This window comes from Oryzias latipes, chromosome 1 (genome assembly GCF_002234675.1).
Source record: "Oryzias latipes chromosome 1, ASM223467v1".
Classification (NCBI taxonomy): Eukaryota; Metazoa; Chordata; class Actinopteri; order Beloniformes; family Adrianichthyidae; genus Oryzias; species Oryzias latipes.
The window spans coordinates 5,570,389-5,596,855 of record NC_019859.2 but is presented as its reverse complement, the minus strand read 5'-3'; the positions used below and the strand labels follow the sequence as shown (position 1 = coordinate 5,596,855).

General features: G+C 43.7%; 1 protein-coding gene across 1 annotated transcript in view; it reads right to left on the bottom strand.

Moving 5' to 3' along the window:
* Positions 1 to 1,068: 1,068 nt before the first annotated feature.
* Positions 1,069 to 26,467, bottom strand: part of maml3 (mastermind like transcriptional coactivator 3) — a 136,615-nt gene continuing 111,216 nt past the window's right edge. The window contains exons 4-6 of the mRNA XM_023954746.1: positions 10,769 to 10,999; positions 7,037 to 7,115; positions 1,069 to 5,214 (exon numbers count right to left, since the gene is read on the bottom strand). Of these exons, the coding sequence (XP_023810514.1) occupies positions 4,133 to 5,214; positions 7,037 to 7,115; positions 10,769 to 10,999 (1,392 nt within the window). The 3' untranslated portion in view covers positions 1,069 to 4,132. The remainder of the gene's footprint in view (positions 5,215 to 7,036; positions 7,116 to 10,768; positions 11,000 to 26,467) is intronic.

The following is a 26,467-nucleotide window of genomic DNA, read 5'->3' as shown; positions in this document are numbered from 1 at the left end:
TTATTTTGAACACATTCTTCGTTCATCTTCAACAACATACTATGTCAAAATTTCTTCAGGAAAAGATTTAAAGGAGCTGTTCAAATCTCCTAAACTTGATTAAAGAACAAAACAAAAAGACCGGAGGTCCTTGGTAGCATTTATGTAAACACAAAAGTGGTGGGGGGGTTGCAGCACCACTTCCTAAAAGTCCTTTTGGGAGCTCAGTTTGTCACAGCAACCATGAAAGGAAATGAAAACTTTCTAAAAGGATGGTTTCTCCAGACTTTCTCTCCTGCACTTGAAACTTTTGTTGCATGAATAAAGCCAAGCTTTTCCTTAGAAACGAATGCTAAATATGTGCCAAAATGCTATGATGTTATCCTATAAATGTAGGAATTTTCTGCATAAATCAATGCAAACCATTCTATTTAGTTCAAAGGTAGCATAACAATTATTTCGACACAGAACAGCTTTCAACTGGTATCGAAAAAGCCCCAAAGAAAATGTCCCAAGAAAAAAAAACCCGGTACTTTGTTGTTTAGCAGTTTTTTGAACAAATCTAAAGTCTCCAAGTCACGGTTGAGAGTTTTAAAACTGGAGCTGTCGCCGGCAACACCTAAATATATCAAATGCTCTTCACCATGCCGTAACACTTCGACCATTAACGAAATAATGCGATTCGACGGATTCTGTCATGAGAAAACGTGGCATTTCATATCGCACCCATATGCAACACTAATAATGTAAAGTGTAGGATAATGGTGCAGGGCTGCTGTTCTTCAGAGTCCACTGGAATTATGTTAATTACTTAAATGGTTGAAGAATTATAGTAGTTGAAATGTCAACAAGCTCCAGTGGTTAAAAAACAAACCAAAGTGTTGCTACTACAATCACCTCTCCACAGGGGTACCCCAGGGCTAAGTGTTGGGACTCCCTGTGTTTACTCAAGAAAAGCTGGTTTCTTTGATTTTTTTTATGCAGACGATACTGACCTTATTTTTGTTATTGCCAGAAGAAAGTGCAGTCCTAGTGAGCATCCACATAGAAAAATGATGCGACTGAAAGAACCCAACCACAAGCAGAACCTTTCATTTGATATGATCAGCGAGAACATTCTCTCTTTATTGTATCCTTTCAAAAACAACAACCAAAAAAGTCCTTTTGTAATTGTCTTTTGTTAACATTTCATATTCTGTACAGAAAAACAAAAACAAAGAAGCACTGCTTGAGAACCGAGCAAAAGCTCAAACAAAAAACTTCAAAACAAAAATCCCATAAAACACAGAGGAGGTTTACAATACAAATTAGTAGTAAGACATTTTCTGAAGTGCAATGGCATAGTTCAGATGGGTTAAAAGTGAAACGAAAAACTTACAAATAAAAATACTTCTCTATTTTTCAACAAACAGTAAATTCTTTACAGAGTAGAGACTGTAATATTTGATGTATTTAAACCTGTAAAAACATATTTACAAATAGCCATCTTTTATATACTTTTTCCTCATAATCACATGTATGTCAGCACCAGTAAAAAAAAAAAAAGAAAAAACTAAACTAAAATAAACAAAGAACATCAATAACAACTATTTTTTCTGTTGAAATGCTGTCTACAGACTTGGTCCCAGGAAGGAAGGAAAGGAATCCCATACTTTTACGGATGGACTAACACTTTGGGGGGGGTTAGCCACACGAACGCGAGGCTGCCTGAATCAAAGCGTGACGGGACGAGTTCCTTTACTCTGCAACAGTCAGAGAGGTCATTCAGGTAAACTGGATTTGGATTACTAGTCCAGTTTACCCGCTTCAAAGAGAAAAAAAAACCTGGCTACGGTCCGGCCTCAACGTTGAGAGTTCTCACAGTGAGACGGAGAACGTCTGCTCCACCCCAACCTGACAAACACAGAGCCTCAGGACGACGGATGCGGGGATCAGAGCTAGTTTAAAGGGTTGGATTACGACGACATCAACAAGCATGAAAACAGATGGTGCAAAGAGCTAGTTTACAGAGAAGAAGGCCTTTTGGTTTTGTTGATTACATCCTGGAAAAAGAGCTGAAATGCAAAAACAATTACAGACACGCCGTCACACTTCTTTTACTCGAGATTACAAGACAGAGATGGAAATATGTCCACAAGTACAATTGTGCTTAAACCTATTTGACACATGCGTTACTCAGACATGAGGGCAAAGGAGTGGACAGCTCCCACAGGGTGAATGAAAGCCCACAGGTTTGTTCAGGCAGAGGAGCCCACTTCAGGGGAAACTGATTATTTAGGCCTAATCAGCTGGGCTTTCTCATGAAACTCCAAGCTTAGCAGTTCATTTTTTTCCTTCTAAAGGCCAGTTTATACTTCATGGCTATTGCATTAAACGCATTGCGTCCCTACCGCAATTGTGCGGTCTGGTTCATACTAAGGTCGGCCGGTTTCGCTTGCGACTGTCTGCGACAATTGCCTAAAACTTCTGAGCACAGTTTATACTTTCCAAGCCTGATGATGTACATTAAATAGTGATATTTATGGATCTTTCAGATTCTGCTTTTTATGCAAAGTTTTTCTTGAGATGCTTACATCTATATAAATACGTTTGTGGTTAATTAATGGAGCAGACAAGACAAGGTAGGTGGTACATCAGTTTTCTAAAAGCATCGACATGCCAAATTACCGTATATATTTTTACAAAAAGTTGAATTTGAAAAGATTTGCCACCTGCTCCACATCTTAATGGAATATAGTCATAGTTGTCTTAGAAAGTAAATATGCAGGGAAAATGTTGTGTTTCTTTAATGTTTTTGGAACTGAGTCAGAAGGAAATAATATCCATCTCCAGTTTGCAGCGATTGGGGCGAATCCCTTCCGATAGCCTTGCTAGCCGCGCGTTTGCAAAGGGCTATGAAGTATAAATCGGCCCTTAAGTTCTGGATGGGGGTCAAGTCTTTCAGTAAAGCCCTTCTCAGCTGCAACAGGAGGAGCTACGATGCAAAGAAAGACTGCGCTGTGATGGAAGGACAAACAAATTCTCAAAAGACACGACCTGACTTTTTTTTTTTTTTTTTTTACTATTTACTCCGACAAAAAAAACAAACAATCAGCATTACTGTAGAGTAACAACAGCAACCAACAAAAACCTTGTTTTCTTTAAAAGAAGAAGCCACTTGTGGTGCTTGAATACATTCGGTGCGCAGCAATCGTTTTGCGACGTGGCTTGCGTCCCACAGACGTGACGTTAGCTCTCCTAGCTGCCACTCAAACATCCGCACATTCTCCCAGGTTGATGCTTGTTTGTTGTTTTGTTGTCTTCCACATGCTTGGTTATGCCTTTTCAATCAAAGCACTGGTTTTAGCTGCCCCTCCCTCCACACACACTCAAACCTTTTTTTTTTTGCTTTTTACATCTTTTGTGTCCCTCCAGATGCACACTCATCATCCAAAGAGACACAATGCAGGGAAAATAACCCCCTGCCCCTCCACCAAATGCCACCCGGGTCCTGTTTTCAAGCAAAAGCATCGGCGGACAGAGTGCACTTATGTTGCACAAGAGAGGAAATTATTTGTTCTGCTGTGATGTGCACAATTTGAACCGAAAAAGAGCGTCGAAAGTGGTGGATGAGTCTCTAGAGGGAGGATGGGAAAGAGAATTAGAAAGTGAGGAGTGTTGGGGGGGGGGTTATATGGAGGGGCACAAATCTGAGAGGAAATGGGAGCAGTGGCGGTGCTGTCTACTCCCCTCAGCTCCTCACATAGTTGAGAGGTGTGGAGCGCTGAGCTGGGTGGCACAAACACAAATGAATTGCTGTCTTGGGAACGAGCTTGCCTCCCCCGTCACCAGTCGGCACTTTTCAATCCGCCTCGACGCTCTGCGCTCTAAGTGGGGCTCCGTTTCAAACTCTGCTGCAGGAGGAAATTCATTTCAATCGGGGGGGGGATAGCAATGAAATACACCTATTAATCTCTATATTGGGTTTTCATTATTACACACAAGACATTGACAGCTTTTTCCTCTCTCACACACACACACATACAAACACACAAAACAACACAACCAGTTCAGAATCTTCCTCTGGGAGAACAAATCGAAACCATGTCTGTCCATACGGTCATTTTCTCTTTAAACGTGTGTCCAGTCTTTCTGCTAAAACTGTTCTCATTGGCTATTGATTCGGGAACAACTGTTCCATCCAACCGTCGCTGGAGTCTAGCTCCACCCCCGAGCCGTCCCCCAAACCAAACGCTACCCCGTCTGAGGACCCGCCCCCGTATCCATACGATGACATGTCCTGGTTGGCAGTCCTCTGGTAGCCCTGTGACTGACCTCCAACCCCAACTCCTACGGGTCCGTAAGGTCCGCCGCCTCCCCCCCCCGCCCCCATTCCTGGCCCTCCAGGACCCGGCCCAAACCCCCCCATTGAAGCCATTCCCTGCCCCATCATTCCTTGGTTCATTCCTTGGTTCATGACCATAGGTCGGGGCTGGTTGGTCCTGGGCTGTCCACCCATGTGAGGGCCCATCATTGGTCCCCCCATCCCCGCAGCTGGGTTTCCCACCCTGGGGTCCATGCCCTGGCTCAGTGCCTGTCCGGGGCCCGGAAAGTGTTGCTTGGCCATGCGAGGGGGTTGATTAGGCTGCATTCCATAACCCTGGGCAGAACTGAATCCCACCACGTCTCCGCCTCCTCCCCCTGTAGTCCTTCCTACTGCTCCCCCCATGGCCTGAAGACTCTGTCCTTGCTGTTGCGACCAGCCACCGCCCGCAATCCCTCCACCACCCAGCATGCTTTGCAGTCTTTGAGCTTGAGCTTTGGCATTAGGAGGGCCTTTAAGGGGCTGCTGCGTCATAGAGTTTATTAACATGCCTGGCCCTCCATATCCAGGAGCACCACCCCCGGGGCCTCCAGGCATGCCTCCCACCCCAGGACCTGCACCTGCCTGCCGAGGAGGCCCCACAGGATTGTGCTGTGGAAGACCCATAGAGGCTTGGACGCTTTGGCTCTGATGCTGCTGCTGCTGGTGTATCATTTGGCTCATGGACGGGTTGAGCCCATACAGGGAACTCTGGTTAGATCCCTGGGTGCCATAAGGTAGTCCCATTTCAGACTGAGGTCCAACGGAGCCCCCCGGGCCCTGAACAGAACTCATCTGGACCATTTGCTGCTGCTGTCGCTGCTGCTGTAGGAGGTGTGCAGCCCGAATGCTCTGGAGGGGTTGGTTCCTGGATGCCAGATCTTGGGCAGGCCCTAAATTGGAAAATTGAAAAACAAAAGAATGTGAGGAACTGAAATGAACAAGTCTTGCGTCGAGCAAAAGTTAAAAATGTCCTAGTGGGTTTTAGCATTTTTTGCTTACTGCAAGGCTGAAATTAAATGTCAAATGTTATCCAATTACCCATTAACTGCATGCTCTTGGTGCTTTTTATATAGAAAAATACATAATGTGCAGTTCACACCTCAGCACTCTGGGGCAAATGTGGGCTTTGATGTTAAACTAAAAAGAAGGGATGAGACCTAAAGGCCGTGTCACACAGCCACTACCTACATTTTGCGCATAATGCACGGATGAAAATTGGTCAGACGTGAATCTACATAGGAAAAAGTGAGTAAAGTTGTGGTCTTTCCGTTAAATTTTGACAGATGTATCACGAGTTAACCATGGTAAAACCACAGAAGAAGAACAAATAAACCACGCGCCGCATTAGCGATATAAAACGTATACATCAGTGGTAAATGCGTGAAAAGTCTGTTATATATGTGGACATATGTGGAACAGCCATGGAAAGCCACAAATTTGCGTCTGCATTCGCAAAAATCATGTACAATTGTGTAGGATTTTGGTATTTATTGCATATTAACTACGTAAAATATGCACAGACTAAGTCTAAAAATTTTGAACAGATGGAAACAAAATTCATGTAAAGATAAACCCTTGGTGGAGATCTGTGCACAGCGACGAATGGCAAACACAAGAAGCATGCATGAATATCATGCACGTTTCACAAAAGACCTAAATTTCATACGTGGAAAATGCGCAAAATGTACGTAGTTGCAGTGTAAATCGGCCTTTAAGCCTTCTGACTGGAGAACAACTACCGACTCAGCTCAACAAAACCTGCCGAAGCGCCGATACAGACCCTAAAAAAAAGCAATAAAATCCAAAATGAGGTTTCCTTTTCAGCCTCACTACAAAGACACAAACTCAAGCGCCAACATATCATTGTCTTTGTTCTCCTATTAGACTTGTGTATGAAATGGAGTTGAGAAGTCTTGCAAGACCGGTTTAAATCCTGTAACAAAGCCACTTCTGACATCAGTCTACCATACATTACCTCACCGCTTGGAGTGGAAATGTAGTAGCGATCACATACTCAAAGTGAGATGCTAAACACATTCTACAAGCAGCAAATTCAGGTGGAACTAGATCAACCATGGATGCAGAAGAGGCAGGGAGCTGCATTAACTGAGTTATTTTTCTGACAAACTTTCATGCAGAAGCTTCTTCTTCCTCTCCGCATGCACTCTTAGACCTGCAGACAGATTCTGAGGGCTATAAATGGCTCTAGCGTTAACGTCCCTCCTCCATCATCCCATCACCCACTCAACTCCTCCTGTCTTTAGTCCCAACCTCACTCTCTACCAACTAACTCTACCTCTTCTTTCTGTTGTTAGTCCACCCCCAGCTGCCTCTATTCTCCTCTCTCCAGCACCCCTCCTCTCATCCATCTCACTGACTCTGCTGGAACTCTGGGGGATCCAGGACAGACAAGTTGCTGTGGTAACAGGCTGAGCGGGGACATTCATTTATTCCTCCGGAGAGAGCGAGGGATAGGGCAGGAGAAGGGAAATGGAGTGAAGAGCATGTGGGTGCCACATGAAACACATCCGACTTCGACTGACAGTGAGGATGAGGTTTGGCATCAGAGGGCTGTTTGCATAGAAAACTGTTTGTGAATGAGAGAGGAAACGGGTTCTGGTACTCCACCATCCTAATTCAGCTCTGTTGCAGCTCTTTACTTGGAGTTTGTTCTTTTTTGGATGCAGATAGAGAGATGTTTGGGTGTCTCACCTTGGTACTGATTGACTTGGGGGTAGGAATTCCTCTGGCCTTGGCCCATCTGTCTGGGGAGATGATGTTGTTGCTGAAGCTAAAGAAGCAAACAGATGCAGATTGGTCAAAGGGGCTTCTTTCTTTCTTTCTTTCTTTTTTTTTTACATCAATCATGTTGTCTCTGGACCTAAAAAAAAATGCAGTTTTTAATGGAATCATCTGACTGCCAGAATGCATAAAAACCAAACTGACAAGAAAAACAAATAAGCCATAAAACCAACTCCCTCAATCAATTCATCAGATTATATATCCTCAGGTCCATCTAACTATCTCTCACAGCCTAAACAACTTCTGGCAAAGTACAATATTGTTTGTGATTTATTTAACAAACAAGTCATGGCTTACAGGATCAGAAAGCAAACATCTGCTGTGTAAACACATCCTCAATAAAGCAAGACATCAGCAATCATCTCTGAGGAGCAAATGCTGCCGTCCACTGAACCATGAAGGGCTTTGTGACTATTTCCAAACAGTTTGAAGTTTCTTATTCTTCACTAAGGACGATCATTCAGCAGCAGGAGACATTTAAGATGGCAAACATCTCAGCAGGAGGTGCTCCTGCATGTCCGACCCAGGAATGTGTTCAAAAAATAGTGTAGTTGTGTTGTGTCTTCTTAGGGCTCGAGTTATCATCAATTATCGAGATTACTCGGCTTCTGATGGATACGATTTGAATGGGTTACTTGGAGAGGACGAGGAGAAACTCTTCTCTGGAAGCAACTTTTTGGATGATACGTTTGGAATGACCGAGCCCACTAAAAACCAGGAGATTTCTTTATCAAGCTTTTCAGGTGCATACATCTAAAGATGATCTTTAGTCATGGTGAAGAAAAATGTTGTGACCAGGGCATGGTGGTGGAGGATTTATGATTTGGCTTCCTTTTGTTAGCTGAGAATCTCACAGGTACTGAGACAAACACCAACCTCTCTGCTTAGCAGTCAGGAGTCAAATACAAGGTCATGTTTCCGACTGTTAAGGCGTAACTCACATGGGTGCCTTTTTAAAGGATGCATGTTACATGTTTGCAGAAAATATGACATACAGGTGATGCTGTGGTATGGTGCCCTTAAACTCTAGTCGTTAGTAAGGTGCGAGTACTGCCCCCTTACTGACTTGTCCCAACAGCTGCTTGCACGCATGGCATGTGTGCAAGTGCCTGCAGGATGCCCACCCAAACTAAACTCTGTTTATTTCCGACAGACAGGCTGCAAGCAAGGGGCGTGCAGGGAGCGCGCACCTGCAGCTTGAACAGCACTAAAGGATCCAATGTGCAGAGTTGAGATGGGAAGATGAAACAACCCTTAAGTGATCGCTACAACCTGTTGCCCGCAGAAAAAATGTGCATGAACAGTTTGGCTCTACGGCCTCACCAAGCGATCTACGACTTTGATATTTAGTACGGGCTACCTGTGTGCCCCGTCCGGGTTTGCTTGTTTTTCCCCCAAAAGCGGACAGCCCGTATTCACCTGTAGGGGCAGTTGTGAATAAGCCATAAAACGGCCTGAAATTTGCAGTGGTGGAAACGGAGAAAAGAAAGAATCAAAAGGCTGCTACTGAACATTACAGCCTGGACCTGAATATTTTTATAGCTCTTTATCCTTTTATTTTAATTATTTACAAGTACCTATAAAAATATGAAACAAAAAGGTGTTGGCTAAAATCTAAGCTTTTTTTTGCCAGAATTTGTACTAATTTAATGGGTCAAATCAGGGAGGGGATTGTTTTTCTGACATTATAACTAAGAGAGAGGCATACGTAATATTGCTCATTTGATAAAAGTGTTTTTATTCCATATTTTTTTTTACTGCTAATTAAAGTTGGTAAAACTTTCTGAGGTAATTTGGAACAGTTTTTGTTTTGTTCACAGCTGAGGAGAAACCGATTTTGGATTTATTAGGATGAGATGAATCTATATTTTCTAATAACTACTGTGACAAATATTTAAATTTAGGATTCAGTACAAGTACAGGTAGATAGATGTTACTGGTAACATACTCAACAGACTTGTGGTAAAGGCAAATGTTTGGGTGAAACTACGGGGATTGAAAATGTAAGGACAGTGAAAACAGCTGTGGGATGAAGTCTAAACAGATGTTGAAGTCAGCGCGACGCAGGTGTTTCAGACTATTGAAACAGATGTTTACTTGCTTGGAGCTCAGGCAAATGTTGGTGTCAGATGTACGAGTACGTAGAAAAACTAGCTGTGACAGCTTTGCCTTCTTTTGTGGAATTTGATGACAAACACAGAATCGTTGAGCCAGAATAAAGTACGCAAGTAAAAATCACAGTGGGCTCCTTGATGCTACAAACACAACCACCACCGCGTGATGGAGAGGCACCGGCAGAATCTTCAGGTTTTTATTCCGCCGCCTATATTTTTGAAAATCGTTTGGGTGGTCGTGAAGGTAGATGGCGGCAGTCAGGTGGGGATGACGCCATTACAAAAGCGGGCAACAGTTGGGTGGCCACAGGGCGGCGGCAGATCTGATTGAACGATGTGCAAATGTCTCCGGACGGCCGCTGGTGGCACTTGATACTGATGGCCGCCGTGCATAGTCATGGTCATTTGCAACTCAGATTTTTAGCACATGTTATAACCTTGTCGATTTACAAAGCCCCAGCGCTCAAGAACACGAAGGTCCAAGCGGTCCAACCACAGCAGGAGTCTTCATCGGATGAAGAGCATCAATGCCGTCTCCCCATCTATATGCAGGACCCAAGGTGGCCTGGATCGCCAGGTTGGCATCCCCGGTCCTCGTTAAGCAGCCGGGCTGCTATCATAAGATTTCTAACAATCGGACGGTGGCAGTGGGACGGCAGCACAGGGGTGGTGGATCATCAGCGGATCATCAGAGATCCTCTCATCAGTCAATTGTCGTTCCTGCCACCCACCTGTAACTGGACTGCCACCGCATGACCTCAAAACGTGCCTGGGCCACTGACCGATGTAGGAAAAAAATTGTCAAGTCAACGTAAACTTGAGACTTTTTCTTAAAACCTCTGCAGCCGCCGCGCGGCGTGTAAAATTGCAACTGGCGCCTCCTGATTACAAATGCTGCTGTGCGGCCACCTAATGAATTTTCAGTGGCATTTTATAGTCTAAATCGAAACGTAAAAACTAGAGTATTAATAAATTAGCATCTACAATACTCCCAACTTGTACTTTTTTATGAAACGATACAGATTCCAGAAGGGACGAAACAGATCCAGGGAGTTCGCAATGACAAAAAGCTGCTTTAAAGAAAGATTTATGACTAAACACACCAAACACCAGAAGGACAGGCGCCTAAATACCTACGTCAGTGTGTTTTAACAGCTCCAATTAAAAGCCATGTAGTGGGTGGTGACTTGAGAGTTCAGAACTCCTTAACACTTGAATTCTTCACAAAGAGGGAAATAAAGCAGGAACACGGCATTATCACAGCAGGCAGCGTGTGCCGAACACACGTGCACGTTCACACGGGCCAGAGATGAAAAGGAAATGCTGAAGAGGGGGCTGTTTGCGGGTAATTAAACATGCAACCAGACAGCAGTGAGGACGAGCGGAGGATTAGCTGCTGTTGTCAGAGCTGCAGACACAGACGGATGGGTGCAGACTCTCATCATGATTTGATGCGTGGCATACGAATCCCACAGACCTGCTGCTGCTGCTGCCATCACCCCAGCTCTCTGTGAGCTCCCGAACTCACCTGCTCGGCCAGCAGCTGCTGCTTCCTATGCTGCTCCATCATCTGCATCTGCGCCCTCTTCCCCTGCTCCATGGCCATCTTCTTCATCATAGCTGCCTGCTGCTGGTTGGCCAGGTAGCCAGGGGGCGGTCCTGACCCCTGGTTGGGTCCCACACCAGTGGCGACACCCCCTGCAGGGTGGGGAGGTGGGATGGCACCGGGCGGTCGTGACATTCCTCCCATACTTTGGTCCTAGAAAATAATGAGAGGAAAAGGCAGCGGGTCAGACGGACTGTTGGTTGGTTTTGGGTCACCTCCGCATATCAGAGTAGCACAGGTGAAAGGAGCTTTTTCTCTGTTTAGTACAGAAAAAACCCAAACACGCGTTTTTATCTGAAAACAATGAATTATGAATTAGATAAATCAGAGCAACTGGAATTTTAAAGTAGAGGTGATGAGTAAGATGCTAAAAAAACATCACACTTTCTGTTCTGACAGTCAGGAGATTCTCAACAGAAAGTCTCAGAAGTTAGTTTAATAGAAGTCAATTTATACAAGTCTTTTTTTTGTATTACAGCTCATTTTGCTACTGAGTACAAATTAAGTTTTAAATAATTGAAACTTCTGGTGTTTTGGGATACGGTTCAACTGTTGTGAATATTTTGTGGTTAAATTTAGTACGTTTTAGACGTTTTTGGGGGGGATTTTTCAAGAGAAGAAATCTGATACAGAATCTCATAATCTGATACAGATTTTGGATAAAAAGGACAGGAATAAATCTGTCTCCGTGTCATTAAAAACAACATTTGATGTGTTGCCTTCACTGGATTGCGTTAGGTGGTACATCTGCTCCCTCATGAGTGAGTGTGTCAGTGATTTGATATGAAGTGAAAGGAAGTGCGGATCACTTACACATCTTCCATTTAGAGAGCAGTATACTCTTTATGGGTTAAATACCCACAATCCTTCACACCCAATGAGATTTCAGGAATCAATATACCTGCTTGACCACAAACAAGCCCTAAAAAGACACAAACTTACGGTAGAAAATCTTTTCTTAAGAAGGAAACATTCAAAGCTCATCTTCATGTTTCTGTAGGAACATGTCTAAGAACATAAAAGCCAAATTAATGACTTCACAGAATGATCTTAAACAGTAAAAACGTCTGTGCTGCTGGTTTCCATCACAGGAGTTTTTAGCCGCACTCATTGCTCTGACGTTTGTCATCAGCGGAGACAGAAACCATCCGCGTTTGCTTCAAGACTTGGCAGATCAGGCCGGTCCTCCCAACAAGCCACTGGCTCGTCCTCGCTGCGTCTCCTCATTAGCATATAAAGAGCACTTCCCTCTCCACTCAGCCGTATGCTAATCGCTAATAGGATGACATGTCCTGCTCTGGCCAATGAGAGCAGAGACTTTATGGATTTATTAAAGGCCAGACAGCTGAACGAGAGTGGGCATCGTTTAGGCCCGGCAGCGATGGAAAAAGAGAAAGCTCTAAAAGAGGAAGAATGAATGTTCCAGATCTATAAAGAATGTGAGAACATGCAAAAAAAAACCAACAACAACACACACAATCATACAGAAAGTGCTAGTGTGCAACTGCAGGCAAATACCCAAAAGCAGGATTACAGAATCGAATCAAAAGGTCGGCTTGATGCTTTGGCAACATCCTCGGTATGTTTCGAAAGAGCCTCATAATCCGAAGTGTGAGTCTGCTCTTCTTAGGGAGAAGTTAGATGGAGATAACCCTGGTATACTAGAACACAAAGGCAGGCACCCCGTTGAGAAAACAGAATTGAAAGCCCACGAATGGCTCACCGGACGGCCAAACCAGACAGATCGATGTTCAGAGGTACGTGTCTCATCTATGGTTGGTGTTTTTGTGCCTGGACAGCATCCGAGCAATCGGACCATGCAGGAGGGCAAGGGTGCAGTGCACAGAAGGGGCCAACAGGTGGCAGTGGTGATCTTTGAGATCACATGTGTGCATACAGGTCTGTGTGTGTGCGCGTGTGTGTAAGTCTCGCTGGTCTCCTCTCAGCAGATGGCTCAATCATGACGGTTCTGATCTACGATCTCTCCCTCTCCCCCCAACCCGCTCTTCCGCTTTTATTCCCTTCTTTCTAAACACCCCCCCTCCCACCACCACCACCCTCTTTAAACTCTTTTTTTTCCCTTTTTCAACTCTTCCATTGCTTCTCTGCTTCTGTAGAGCGGGGGGGCCCTGACTCATGTCCACGCAACGACAGATGAACCAGAGGAGGAACAAGGCGAGGAGAATGGAAGATTTGGGTGGAATAGTGTGCGCGGGGGGGCTGCAGACATGATCTGCCTGAAGAAAACACAACTTAAATAATAATGTCACAGAAGAGAACAAGGAGAATGAGGACAAAATGAGCAAAGGATGGGGCATCGGGGCTGAAATAAACGTCCTGCCAGTAAAGCTCAGAGTTACAAATCTCATTACGTGAGAAAGAATCCAGACAAAGAAGAATATTCGTGCATGAATCTTGTTTTGGGAGAAAAATCGAGATGGAGCCAGGAGGTGATGAGGCGTGGAGGGAAGGAGAGGCGAGCAGGTACCCGGCAACAGTTGCCGAGGTGAGGGGCAGATGGCGCTCAGAGGAGCAGCTTCAGCTGCAGCACCTGGTCACCCGCTGAAGCGCCGGGGCAGACCAAAGCGCACGTGCAGCAGCTTCCTGACCAGAACAAAACTTAATTTGATCTCCTTTGTGCTTTGATGGTGTTTAAAAGACCAGCTGCAGCAGCGTCTGCGGGTCCCTCGGCCATGATCTCGCTCCGCGGCTCCTCCCTGGCACGGCGACTCCCGTCTGGGGCCATACGCGGGCGCAACGGGCAGCAGCTGCAGCAGGAACTGCAGCTTCGGTGCAGGCTGGTAATGGGAAGGGAAGTGAACGTATTACAGGTCACTCTGGAAGATGTGTGTGTTTGTTTGTGTGTGCACATGTGTGTTGGAGCCTGTCAGCTTTATTAGGTTAGCAGCCATGGAGAGCCCAGGTGATTACATTACACTAGAAGTGAGCGGAAATGTGTGTGTGTGTGTGTGTATGTGTGAGGGCTCTGGACTCCTGGAGGAGAAAACAATATGTCCACTGCACCCGTTTGTGTCCAAATGTGAGGACTGAGAATAAAAAGGACACTTGTCTTTATGAATCTATGCAAGAGTTCCTAAAATGTCCTTATGCACAAATGGAAGACAGTAGAAGCAGCAACTGGGCGACTGTAAGTTCTCCGGAGGCACCCACATCCGTCACCCACTTGTGTGAGGGAAATGATGGGAAGGGGCAATGATGAGAGCAAATGGAGCTTTGGACGGACAAGGAGAGACCAAGAAGGACTTCTGCTGCTGAAGGACTGGTATTCTCATATCAGGGCCGGAGTCGACATTCAGGTCAGTTGCACGACGAGCTCAGGGTTGGGGGTGGGGGGGGTGTGGGGGGGGGGGGGGGGGTGGATGCAGCATGTTTAGGGTGAAGGCCACAGCCCTCTGTCACAGCCTTAGGACTGTCTGTACAGGGCACGCAGGGGATCCGGATGTAACAACCAGGGCGTCCACTGGTCGGTGAGCCCTTAGAGGAAACAAATGTTCATCGTGCATTTTGTTTTTTTCACAAAGATGTTGCGAGCAACAGGTCGCAGGTTGTATAAGCAACACTTCTAACAACACATTAGGGTAAACTCAGGGGGAAGTTGGTGAGATGCAGGCAACTCATACAGGTTTTCATTTCTTTCAACACCCCCAAAATCCTTGGGTGCAGCCTGGCTGTTAGACAATCAGACCTTAGTTTGTGTTGGCATCCTACAGACACTTTCGTCTCACGTGCACACCCTATGAGTGCAGAATGTGCACGGAGTCAGGAAGGAACATCACACTTTACCCATGACTAGAATACAGTACAAAGACGCCGTCCGACAGCATCATCCGTATGTCATAACTAACTTTATATCCCAACAAAAACTTCACGATACACTTGCCAGACGCTAGGCCTGCACAATATATCGCAAATTTATCGTTCTCACGATATCAAGCAGTGCAATATGTATATAGCAAAAGACGTCAACAATGGCAATAAATGGTAGCTGTAAATGTGCCAAAATGATCTTATGGTTGCTTGAAGTATTTCACGAATCAAATAAATCCCTTTATGCATTTGACCGATCGGACGGGCTCGTTCACGTTGTTGAACAATCAGATTGAGCCGTTTTATGTTAGAGGTTTGCATCCTATGTAGACGAGGGTCATTTGGAGTATAATTTAAGTTACTTTGACTCTTATTTAAATTAAAATTGTTGCATCGACATGAAAATTATGTTTTTGGTTGTTTTGCTATTTGTTCATGTATCGCAAGTTATGTCGTGATTGGAATATTGATCACTAACATCGCAAGTCACAGGTTTTCCTCATATCGTCCAGCCCTACCAGACGCACAGCAATGGTACGTTCCATTTTCATTACATCTTTTAAGGTGGCTGCAAGAGCCTCAAAGGAACTGCGAGACACACCTGCTAAAAGTGCAGCCACTCCTCTCTACGACCCTCCCCGAGCCCGCACAACCCCAAAAACCCGAAACACCCGTACGGGTCAACCCCCAAAAACGGGTGCACGTGACACTTCCAGGCTGATACTTTACACCCGGACCCCCAGGCTAAGCGTCAGAGGCACAGAAATATGTTACTTAGACAAACTGGTCTCAGCAGAAGAATTTTGACCGCTCCAGCTATTCTGCATCTCACATGAATGGAAATGCAGGTCACAAGTATTAACGCTCCGCTTAAGTGCAAGAAAGGAAAATTAGCAGCAAAAATCTATAAAAATATTTATCACCTTGACACAAAAAGGCCTATTTTGCCTAAAACATTTATTATTAATCATAAAAGAGACATTGAAAAAGTGATTTTGTAATTAAAGCATGCAGTTTGCATTGATTATTAGAGTGTACAGTTTCCCATTCATTCACTCCTTAGAGACACTCAAACCTAAAGTCAGCTCAGAGAATAAAATGACGTGTAACTATGGAAAAAAGCAGACACCTGTGCTGACACCCAGCAACAGCCCTGTCGCTGAGCTTGATAACACCCCTCAGATTTGGAGAGTACTGATCGATTCCACAGACATTTTGAAGAAAAACATCAAGCCTCTTCATTTTTATCTCTGCAAAGTGTCGCAACATTCTCCATTCAATAGAATGTTAAAGCAGGTGGGGGGAAAGCTTTACATTCAAAATGTGTGGTTGTTGTTCTTTAGGGAAATTGTCTCCTTCACTCAACAACATCCACTAGAAACAGAGACGTGTGAGAGTCACCAATCACACAAGCAAAAAAAACAAACAAACAAAAAAAACAGCTTCCAATTACAAAACGTGGGTTCGGCACAGCTCGGATGGGTTTTAGAGCGGGCGAACATGTGAGGAAACTGTTGTCAGAAATGATCGCCAACCAAAACAGCGGAGCTTCTGGCAGTTCCATGCACCGCTTGAACAGTGATAAAGAGACTTCTCTGGTCATTTTAGAAATATCTGCAGGGGAGCCTACAGAGTGAATTGTGGACGAGTCTTGCTGTTCGGCGGTGGGTGCATCATGATAGGAAACCCGACAGATTGCTTCTGTTACTCAGGTCTGAGATCAGAAACTTGAAAAATAGCCGTCCCTCATTTATCGAGGGAGTAGAATTATGCCTGTAAAACTCCTCACTACTCACTTTTCTCACACAGACGTCAACATGTTCACACTTTTCTCTAGTGTTTAAACTCTCAAAGTTCAAAATTTCATAGAACAACAAGTCCAGGATTATAGGATGAAAACAAAGATCTGCTCGCAATCAAAGACATATGTAGATTTAGAAAGCTGTACAGGAGACAAGACACGAAAGAGATTGACTGCCGAACGGAACACAAAACACAGTTATGACAATAAAACTACAAAGTAAGGAAACTTGTATTTAAATAAAAAAGCAGTGAAACAGTGAAGGTGAACCCTGATATGGCGAGGGACCCCCGTACACATGGATTCATGCTAAAACCCAAAAATATTAAATTCCAAATGTCTTGATTCCCAAGTGTGGACTTCTTTACTTTGTTGATGTCTTCAGACATGTGCTCCTCTTTGGTCCCATGCAGCTTGTTGCTCTGTTAGCTGTCTGGCTGTATGTTTGATTAGCTGCAAGCTCAGCTAGTTCATTAGCTGTCAGCTGAACACACAAGCCGTGTTGTCAGCGTGTCATTATAGCCAGGAAGGAGCGACACTGAGTTTCCAAGTCTTCTAATGTCTGTGACCAAAACTACCAACACTCTAAAAAACAGGTAAAAAAATAAGTCAAGTTTTTTTAATTTATTTTTTTATTACAACACATCAAAAAAGAGATGAATGCAAAGGAGATAAATTTAAATTAAATTGTTGGTCTATGGATTGCTACTTATAGGTGACCATCTGATTTGTTTCACGAAACAAGATCAAGGCTCAAACCCTGATTCTTACTGTTTGATATCTCTGAATGTATGCTATATGCATGTATTTTTACTGGATGAATAAACATGTAATAACACGTATTCAAACACCATTATTTACACCTTTATTTACGTATTTATTTATTCCATCCTCATATTCTTCTGACTACAGTTCCAGTAGATCGATGACAAGAAGACAGTAAATGAAGACACCAATAAAAAATGTAAGAATTATAAAACCTGACAGTCCTTTCATTTAAACTGACAAGTGTTTCTAACAGACATGTTTAACAAACAGACTTTTTCATCTTTAGTAAAAAAAACAAAAAAAAACTCAAACCTTTTACAGACAGCTTCTCGGCGATGCTAGCAGACGAATGATGTCACATAATGGATCAGGAGATTTTTTGTAATATTCTTAATTTCATATTCATAAGATTTTTTACATTTACATATTTAACAATTTCTCAAACAAAATCATTTTTCAGGGCTTATTTCAGTAAATTCAGGATATGGTTTCAATCAATCAAACAAACACACTTTTTTTAAATAAAAAATTGATAATACTAAATATACCCGTTTCAATATACTCCTTTTTTTGGAAAGATTGTGAATCCGCAATCTCGAAAATAAATATATATACTGGCACAGAAAGCAGATATCAGATTATACTTGGATCGTCATTACAGACCTATAAGAGCAGTTTACAAAGCAAGACAACACACATACTGTTTGGTCACTTTAGAGTCAGGAACTTAAACTCTAACATTTATTTTTTATGTTAATGATATTTGTAAGGTTCAGACATTAAACGTGTTTTTGCAGATGACACTTGTTTGTCTGTGCAGGAGAGAACATACTGCATTTGTTAGATGTGGTTAACAACCAAACAATCAAAACTGAACATATGGTTTAATAAAAACAAATAATCAATAAATCTAGAAAAATGTATAGTTTTTGGTAGTCCCAAGAACAACACAAAGGTGAAAATGACGATTAAAGACCTTGATGCCTTCTTACTTTTTTCTTCAATTCTTCTGTGTTTATGTGAATAATTGTATTTGTTTTTTTACTTTACTTTTCAACTCACTTTGACACTTTCTGTTTACCGTACTTATTAAACTATTCATTTTGTGTTTTTGAAAATGAAAGGAAATCTTTGAATCTGTGACGTTCTGCAGTTGTGGCGCAGAAAGCATTGATCAGTATTTGATCAATACAATGTCCTAGCAGCCAGTAGAAATAAAAATAAATCAATTGAACTGAAAGTAAAGATTTGAAGCACTTTATAAACTTTTATGAAGTGTCACACGTGTCTCCACGTGAACTTCTCGACGAGGTGAGCATTTCATAAAAACAAGATGTAGCTCACGGTTAAAACATGAGTTTCTTAGAGCATAAAGTATCACTGTATGCTGATGACATTCTGCTTTTTATTTCAAACCCAGGGACCTCACTGACTTCGGCCCTGTCGGTGCTCAGTCAGTTTGGGAAACACTCTGGTTACAAACTGAACCTCAGCAAAAGTGAACTCTTTCCTATCAATAGTCAAGCGTCCCTCTGGACTATTCAAGCCTACCTTTCAGAGTGAAAAAACCCCCACAGATTCTCATATTTGGGAATATCGATCATAAAGAAATCTCATTACCTTACTGAACCAGACAAAACAAACACTGACACAGTGGTCACCTTTGTCTATGTCGCTGGTGGGCCGGATCAATTCTATAAAGATGAATATCTTGCCCAAATTTTTATATTTATTTCAGTCCTTGCTAGTTTTTATTCCCGGTTCCTTTTTTAACCAGCTCGACTCAATCCTCTCCTCCTACATTTGGCAGGGAAAACGTCCTCGTCTTAGTAAAGTTCACCTGCGGAAAACCAAGTCCACCGGTGGGTTTACCCTTCCATATTTTCGACTATTATTCGGCTGCAATTTTTTGCTGTATTGCCATTCTGGTCATTTTATGCTGACCGATGTGACCCCCCCCCCCCTTCACTTGAGGAAAACACCTGTCTTCCTGCATTGCTGGGTTCTTCTCTCTCTCTCCCCTCCATTACATATATTTGCAACCCAGTGGTTAAACATTCTCTAAGGATATGGGTTCAGTTTAGGAATCATCATGGTCTCTGTGATTTCTCACTCTTAAGCCCTATTGCTTCGAATCACCTTTTCATACCATCCCTTCACTATATGGGTTTTCGGGAGTGGCACAAGAACGGCATTAGAAGATTTAAAGATCTGTTTTTGGATAACACCCTGGCCTCATTTGAGCAGCTAGCAGAATATTTGGTTTTGTAAAATCAGATTCTTTCAGATACCTGCAAATTAGACAGCATCTTCTCTCTCTCAGGCCGGGCATCGCCACTGTCCCAGACAAAACAGCTGTTGAGACCGTCCTTTCGTTGAACCCGTCCCACAAGAGACTTATTTCAGTTCTATACAACCGGCTGGCAAACCTTAAAAACTCGCTGTGTGGCCCAGCTTAGAACAGCATGGGAGGGGGATCTGAACATGTCCATATCTCCAGAAGCCTGGAATCTAATATCTAGACGAGTGAACTCTTCATCTCTTTGTGCTTGTCACTGTCTAATCTAATTTAAAGTTTTACACAGGTCACACATCTCTTAGTCTAAACTATCTCACATCTACCCAAATATCAATCCCTCCCGTGATAAATGTAAAACTGGGGTAGCCACACTTCTTCACATGTACTGGTCTTGTCCATCCCTCAACGGGTTCTGGTTGGAGGTGTTTCAAACTTTATCCTGGATACTTAAAGTCTCGCTGCAGCCAAACCCTCTGACTGCTCTGTTTGGGATCACTGGAGAGGGGCTGACTCTAACCCGAGAAAAACGGCAAACTCTGTCTTTTGTCTCCCTCTTGGTCAGACGTGCAGTCCTGGTTAGGTGGAAGGATGCTGCCCCCCGACTCACAAGCATTGGTTGGCAGATACCGTGTCTAGCCTGCAACTCGACAAGATTAGGTTCTCACTCAATCATAAGAGCAGGAACTTTCAGGAGATGTGGGGCCCTTTTCTGGAGACATTTCAGCAGATATGGGAACGAGGCAACCTGGGTGCATTACCGTGTCGAACATGGACCGGCTTCTAACTCAACTTGCGGTGCCACTGTGCTGGTACCCAGCCAAAGAGAGCGGGCAGTGACAGAATGGGGGGTGTAAGGGTTGTTTCATGTTTTTGTTTTCTTTTTTCTTTTGGTGCTGTGCTGTTTGCTGTATTTTAATTTTTATTCCTATTTTTATTTTTTTTTATTTCCGTCAAGTCCTACTGTTTGCCATTGTGACTTTGCACTATGTATGTCTTTGTGTCCAAGAAATGTCAAATAAAAAGATTTTGAAATTAACTTAAACATGAGTTTCTTTATGGTTTGAAGCGCCTGCCAATGGATCTATGAAGGCGTGCGCATATCTGCAAACACCAACACACTGACCCCAAGCAGATGGTGGAGCCAGACCTCGGTATTAAACTATCCCCATGGTGCCAAAGATAAAGAAGACATCACTTTGACATGCCTCTCTGAGGACTTTGCTATACGTTTCTCTCTTGTCCCACTATCGCCATCACAAGAAAAAAAAAGCTACAAAAGGAATTGTTTACAAAACATAAACTTCTGCTTCAGCCTCAAAAATGAAATGGACTTCACACAACGCGATTATGTAAATAAAGCGTCCCCACAACATGCAACACCAACACACACAGATAAGTGAAAGCTTGATTCTACGCTTTTCTTTTGCAGAGCAACGCATCCACTCACTTACTCTGAGCCTACCCCCCTAAAACACACACACTCAAATTCTCCCAGAGGAGAGTTATATTTAAACTGCAAGAGAGGAGTCTTACTCCCCACAGAGGTCTGTTTAATCTCTAACATCTCTCTGCTCTAAACCCTAACTGGCCTACTTCTGAAAAACGTCTGAATCTGCGCTCTTGCACAAACACACCTTGTTCCAGGGGCGATGTCAAAAAGTGAAATTCACCGCAAAATCCCCCGTCACAGGCGGAAAAACAAAGCGCCGGGTTAACAGGGTTTCTTCGGATCATCCTAAAACCATAACTGAAGCAACGTGATGCCATGCGGGGACACTGTGAAATGCATGTAGGCATGCAGAAGCGGATCTGTTTAAGTAAATGAATCCCTGCAGCATGAATGCTGCTTGAAGGCACTGTGCTTAACAAAGTGATTTCTTTGCAGACATAGGATGCCACCCACGGACAGCATACAGCCTGGGATGTCACTTCATGCTAGTTTGCAGTCAAGTAGCGTGAAATACTTTAAACAATGATTTCCTAAACAGAAATCCCATTGATTTATGTTTGTTTGGTTTTTTTTCCAAATGTATTTATGACACAAAAACATACCTGTTGGGCTTTGACAGTTTCTTGTTGAGTTGCTGCATGTAGACATACCTGATATACCAATGGGATAGAGTGGTGAATATATGTGGGTCTGGTTTGATTGACAAGTCTATCCGTTCAAACTGCCTCAAACGGGAAGCAGCCGCACTTACTATTAGAGTTTTTTTCACATAACGGTCTCTGATCTAATGAAAAGCTTTTATTGCTTATTTTTCTGTCATGAAACCATCAAAGGTTCACCAAAGCTGCTTATTTGTTACTTCAACCAGAAAAAGAAGCAGGCGATACATTTACATTGACGATGACATGAACTGCATGGAAGAAGGTCATCCGGATGCCGAATATTCAGTGGCTGCTGTCTGCTGTCTCCTATGAGGACCCAATCCACCTGTCAACGTGTCTCATAAACACGAAATTAACCAAGTCTCCAGAACGCTGTTTTGCATCGTCTTGATGTTGTCACACCATGTTGTCTCGTACACGCAGTTCCTCTGGACATTTTGTCATGTTTCTGATAAGCCATTAAGCTTAGTTTGAGTCAGAATTAACCACAGGAACACTTGGGGTAATGGACTGTCGCTTCTTTTAGAACAAAACTAACCAGAGCCAGGGGCAGTTCATTGGGTAGCCATTGGGAGGGGAAAGCATAATGGTATATGGTTAAAAGCGTATACATAAATAGCACTTTTCTACCTTCTTTGAAGGCCAAAAGTGCTGTACAGTCACAGTCCCATCCACACACACACACACATTCACTCACTGATGGCAGCTCTGCTGTCTGACTCTGGCACCAACCTATCACCACCAGGAGCAATGTATGTGTCTTGGCCAAGAACACTTGGACCATGGGCAGGTAAGGCCGGAACTGAACCCCAATTCTCCGATCAGAGGTCGATAGCTTTACCTCTGTGCCACAGCGGCCTGTTCATTCCTTGCTTACTCCACAGTTTCTATCCATTCACTTACTGAACCCGTTGAATCCCTTTTGGGCTCAGGGGGTTGCTGGAACCTGTCCCTGACACTGTTGGGTGAAGGCAGGGTCACCATTCACACAACAACATTAAATTGGTTCATGAAACATTTGAGTTTCCCAAGTTAAATTTGGGCCCATTCACACCAGTAGGTTAGCTTTCCTCTAATATGCAGCTTCATTTAGTAAGTCTAAGACTCACATGAACTCTGGTGCGGATCAAACCGGAAAAACCTGGTCCAGAACCTCAAGAGAGGGACTCTGTTTAAGAGGGTACGTGACGTGTAGCGAGGAAGTACAGGCTTTCACTATTATGTGATAGAAAGGGGATAAGCAGAAATAGCTGGCTTTCTTCCTGGTTTCTTGGGAACTATGTTCATTTTCCAGGCAGTTGGACCTGCTTCACTCTTTGGTTCACCTCTGTCATGGCTGTGTTTAAAACTGAACCAGACGACTCTAAAGGAACTTTTTAGCATCTGCGTCTCAACAAAGTTGAATGCCTTGAACTAGTGAAAACCCCATTGGCATCCATTCCAACTGAGACTTTTTATTTTTAAGAAGATCCTCTCTAAATAGTTTTCTCATCTGTGGTGTGTCGCAATGTCAAGTTATTCACCTGGAAATCTGTCTGAAAGGTCAATAAAATAAAAGCAGATTTAACTGAGGTGGGACAGAGTGTGTGTCTTACTCTTTTTACCCTACTGTGGGACCCTCGAGCAAGGCATTTGACCCTAACTGTACCACAGCTACTGAGGGTAATCTTACAATTCCATTTACGATGAGCATTTTTTAAGAAGTCTATTGATTCGTGTCATAAACAGGCTTCAGATTGTGTCCATAAACATCCATGCATCACATGACCAAACCAGCGGTGCATTTTAATGCAGGTAATAAAAATCGTTACATATTTCAAAGGATAAAATGACGCTGATGTTCGTTACTCTGAGAAGCACTGAAAACACTTAAAGCGTAACACATAAAACTGTAGCTTGACGTTTTATAGTAAATAAAAAACACTATTTGCATGTGTGACTTAAGGTAAATGTACTTTCACATGAACGTCATGATGTAAGCTGTTAAAATCAATTTCCACCCTTTTAATTCCTTTGTTTTTTTTTGGCAGTTTTTTAAATAATTTTCTGAGTTTAAGTTCTAACCTTCAAGGACGTTCTAGATTACATGTTGAAGTTTAGAAAACAGACAACATAATCTGACTGTTCGTATCTGTAAAGTTACTCAACAATTTGTTCTAATGAACAGTTTCAGTTTTTTCTTTTGTAAATCCAACTACAAGATTTTTAAAACTGTCATAAAAAAGAAAAACAGAATATATCAGAGTGGAAGTCATGCTTTCTGCATATTTTGGCCAGGGGTGTCACTTAAACTTTATATGTTTTCTTATTTTTCTATAATTCTTTTTTGACTTATACTCCAGTGCAACTTGTAGTCTAAAAAATACTGTAGGTCACAAAGAAAGGCTGACTTTAATGAAAGATGAGATCTAAAGAGAATAAAGTGGTTTAAGGGTTTCTCGTTCACTATTGAACAGTATGAAACTATCATAATCAGTTGAAATGATTGACTTCTTAGAAAGCGCTTTTGTTAGCTAAAAAGTTCCAGACGTTCTGAGAACCACGGCTTCACTGTGCACAACACGAGCCGCTCGGCAGCTCCGACAGGAAGAGGGAAAAGAGGAGAAACACTGCGGTTTTTGGAGCGCGACAGGAGGCTGAAGCTGACGAGCCATCGCCAACGGAGCTGAAAGGATGAGATCACTGGTGGCCGGGGAGCGATTGAGGCGAGCAGACGAGTGTACCACCCTGAGAGGGTCCAGGTGCTACAGTAAATCGCCCTGGAAACCGTCACCATGGAGACCTTAAAGACACAACCGGGAGGGGCTTGGCGGGGAGGCTTCACACGAGGATGCGTGTGTGCAAATGACAGAGTGATGTAAATGTGCGTGCTCTCAACTACATGCCACGAGGAAAGCAGTGGATGTGCTTGCGTGTGACTCATGGCGGCTGCGAGAGGAACATCAGAGTGACGCCTCCCAGAAACAGCGGGTCTTTCCCCCCCCCCCTCTCTTGTCATGCATTCCTTTCTTCGTTTATTAGTGCTGTTTGCTTTTGCACGTAAACATTGCATACATGGGCAGAGACGGCGTGCTCCCGTGCACACGTGTGTGAGGTTATCACGTCGTCTTGCAGAGACTACGCTCCCCTGCAGGAGAGAATTCCCAGCTAGAGCCTTTGAATTATTCACATCTGCGATCAGGGCTATTACAGCCTTGTTAACGGATTCAAAGATACGCTCCACACATCCCTCCATCTCTGCTCACCCTTCTCTCCTCCCCCCATCTCTGGTTATTACACAAAACTGCCCTTTTATCCATCCAGCAACCTCCTCTTCAATTTCCTCCTCTACTGTCGCACCACCCTCCCCGCGCTCCTCTCTCAATCTCTTCCTCACCTGATTGCTTTTCCACCGTTCTCCCACTTTCACTTCTCCACCCCACGTCGCCCTTTCTTCCTTGCTTTTCACCCACCCATTGGCTCCATCCATCTTCCCCTCATTTCCCTCTTCTTTGTTCACCCTTCTCATCTCCCTCGCTCCACATCCCTCTTTCCTGCTTTGTTTTTGTTTTTTTTATCCCTTCACATTGGTTTTCCTCATTCCCCCTCATCCATCTTTATTCTCGCGGTTGCTTTTCTTTACGTCTGCATCCATTCCTCGCCTCGATGGTCATCATTCTGTTCCGTCACCCCATCACGAATGAAAGCCAACCATCTTTGAGTCTCTTGTTAGGTTTCTCTTTGACTCTTATCTCCACCTCCACTTCTCCTTTGTTTCTTCCTCCATCTACCTCTTCAAATCTCTCTGTTCCTGTGTCACGGCCCCCTCATTATAGTTTCTCCTGCACTGCCTCCATCTCTTCTCTTCTCCTCTCTCCAGAGGAGCCATTAGGTGCAGCTGTATGGCTATCACTCTTTGCTCTCTCTTCTATCCCTTCCTGCCGTAGTCTCAGGGCAATAGCCCCCCCCCACAAACCACCACCACCACCGTCTTTCTTCCCTCCATCCCTCTGTCATTCCTCCTTAGTCTCTCCATCACTTTCTCTTTTCCTGTTTCTTTAGGCGCTCTCTTCTCCTCCTTCCTGCCCCCCCTCCTCTCGACTTCACATCCTCCGACAATCTTTTGCTTCCATCCTCTCCGTCTTCTCTCCATCTTGATTCCTCCAGCTCTCCAATCCCCCCACCCCCACCCCACCCTTCCTGCTGTCCTAGCATATTCCAGGGAGATTCTACTATAGCTGTCCTATACAGCACACGCACCCCCCCCCCCCCCCCCGTCCCCTCCCCCTCCCAGCAGGGCTGAATTACAGTCGCTGGAAAGATTCCTTCACTTTCACTGACAGATACTGCCTCTAGATTCTTTGGTCTAACAGGTATTTTTGTTAACATTTTCAGGTAACTGACAACTCGCCTGTTCTTCTTCATGGTCCAAATGTCACATTGGTTACTGATGGTTACACTTAGCACAAAATAAGGACATTTCTGTCCACACCAATGCCAAAGACCTTCTATTGTTGTTGCCATTGACTCTTGTTTTGAGTTTCTGGTACCCCAAGGTACAGCCAATTAGGTACCAGTCAGATGCAAGTGGTCAGAAGATGTCTAATCCAAAAATCCACGTGCGAAGTCTGACTGATCTAGATGTTGTCGGTGCGTTGGATCAACTTTAAGAGGCTGCGTTGCACAACCAAGTCATGGCGTTGTTTGGAGTGAACCATGGGGCCATTATCTGCCTTGCTCTTCATAGTAACAAAACAATCATGGTGGTTGACTTTTGAAGAAAAGCTTCATACAGAACAGATTGTCATCCAGTAGTATGTGACCAGAACGGCGA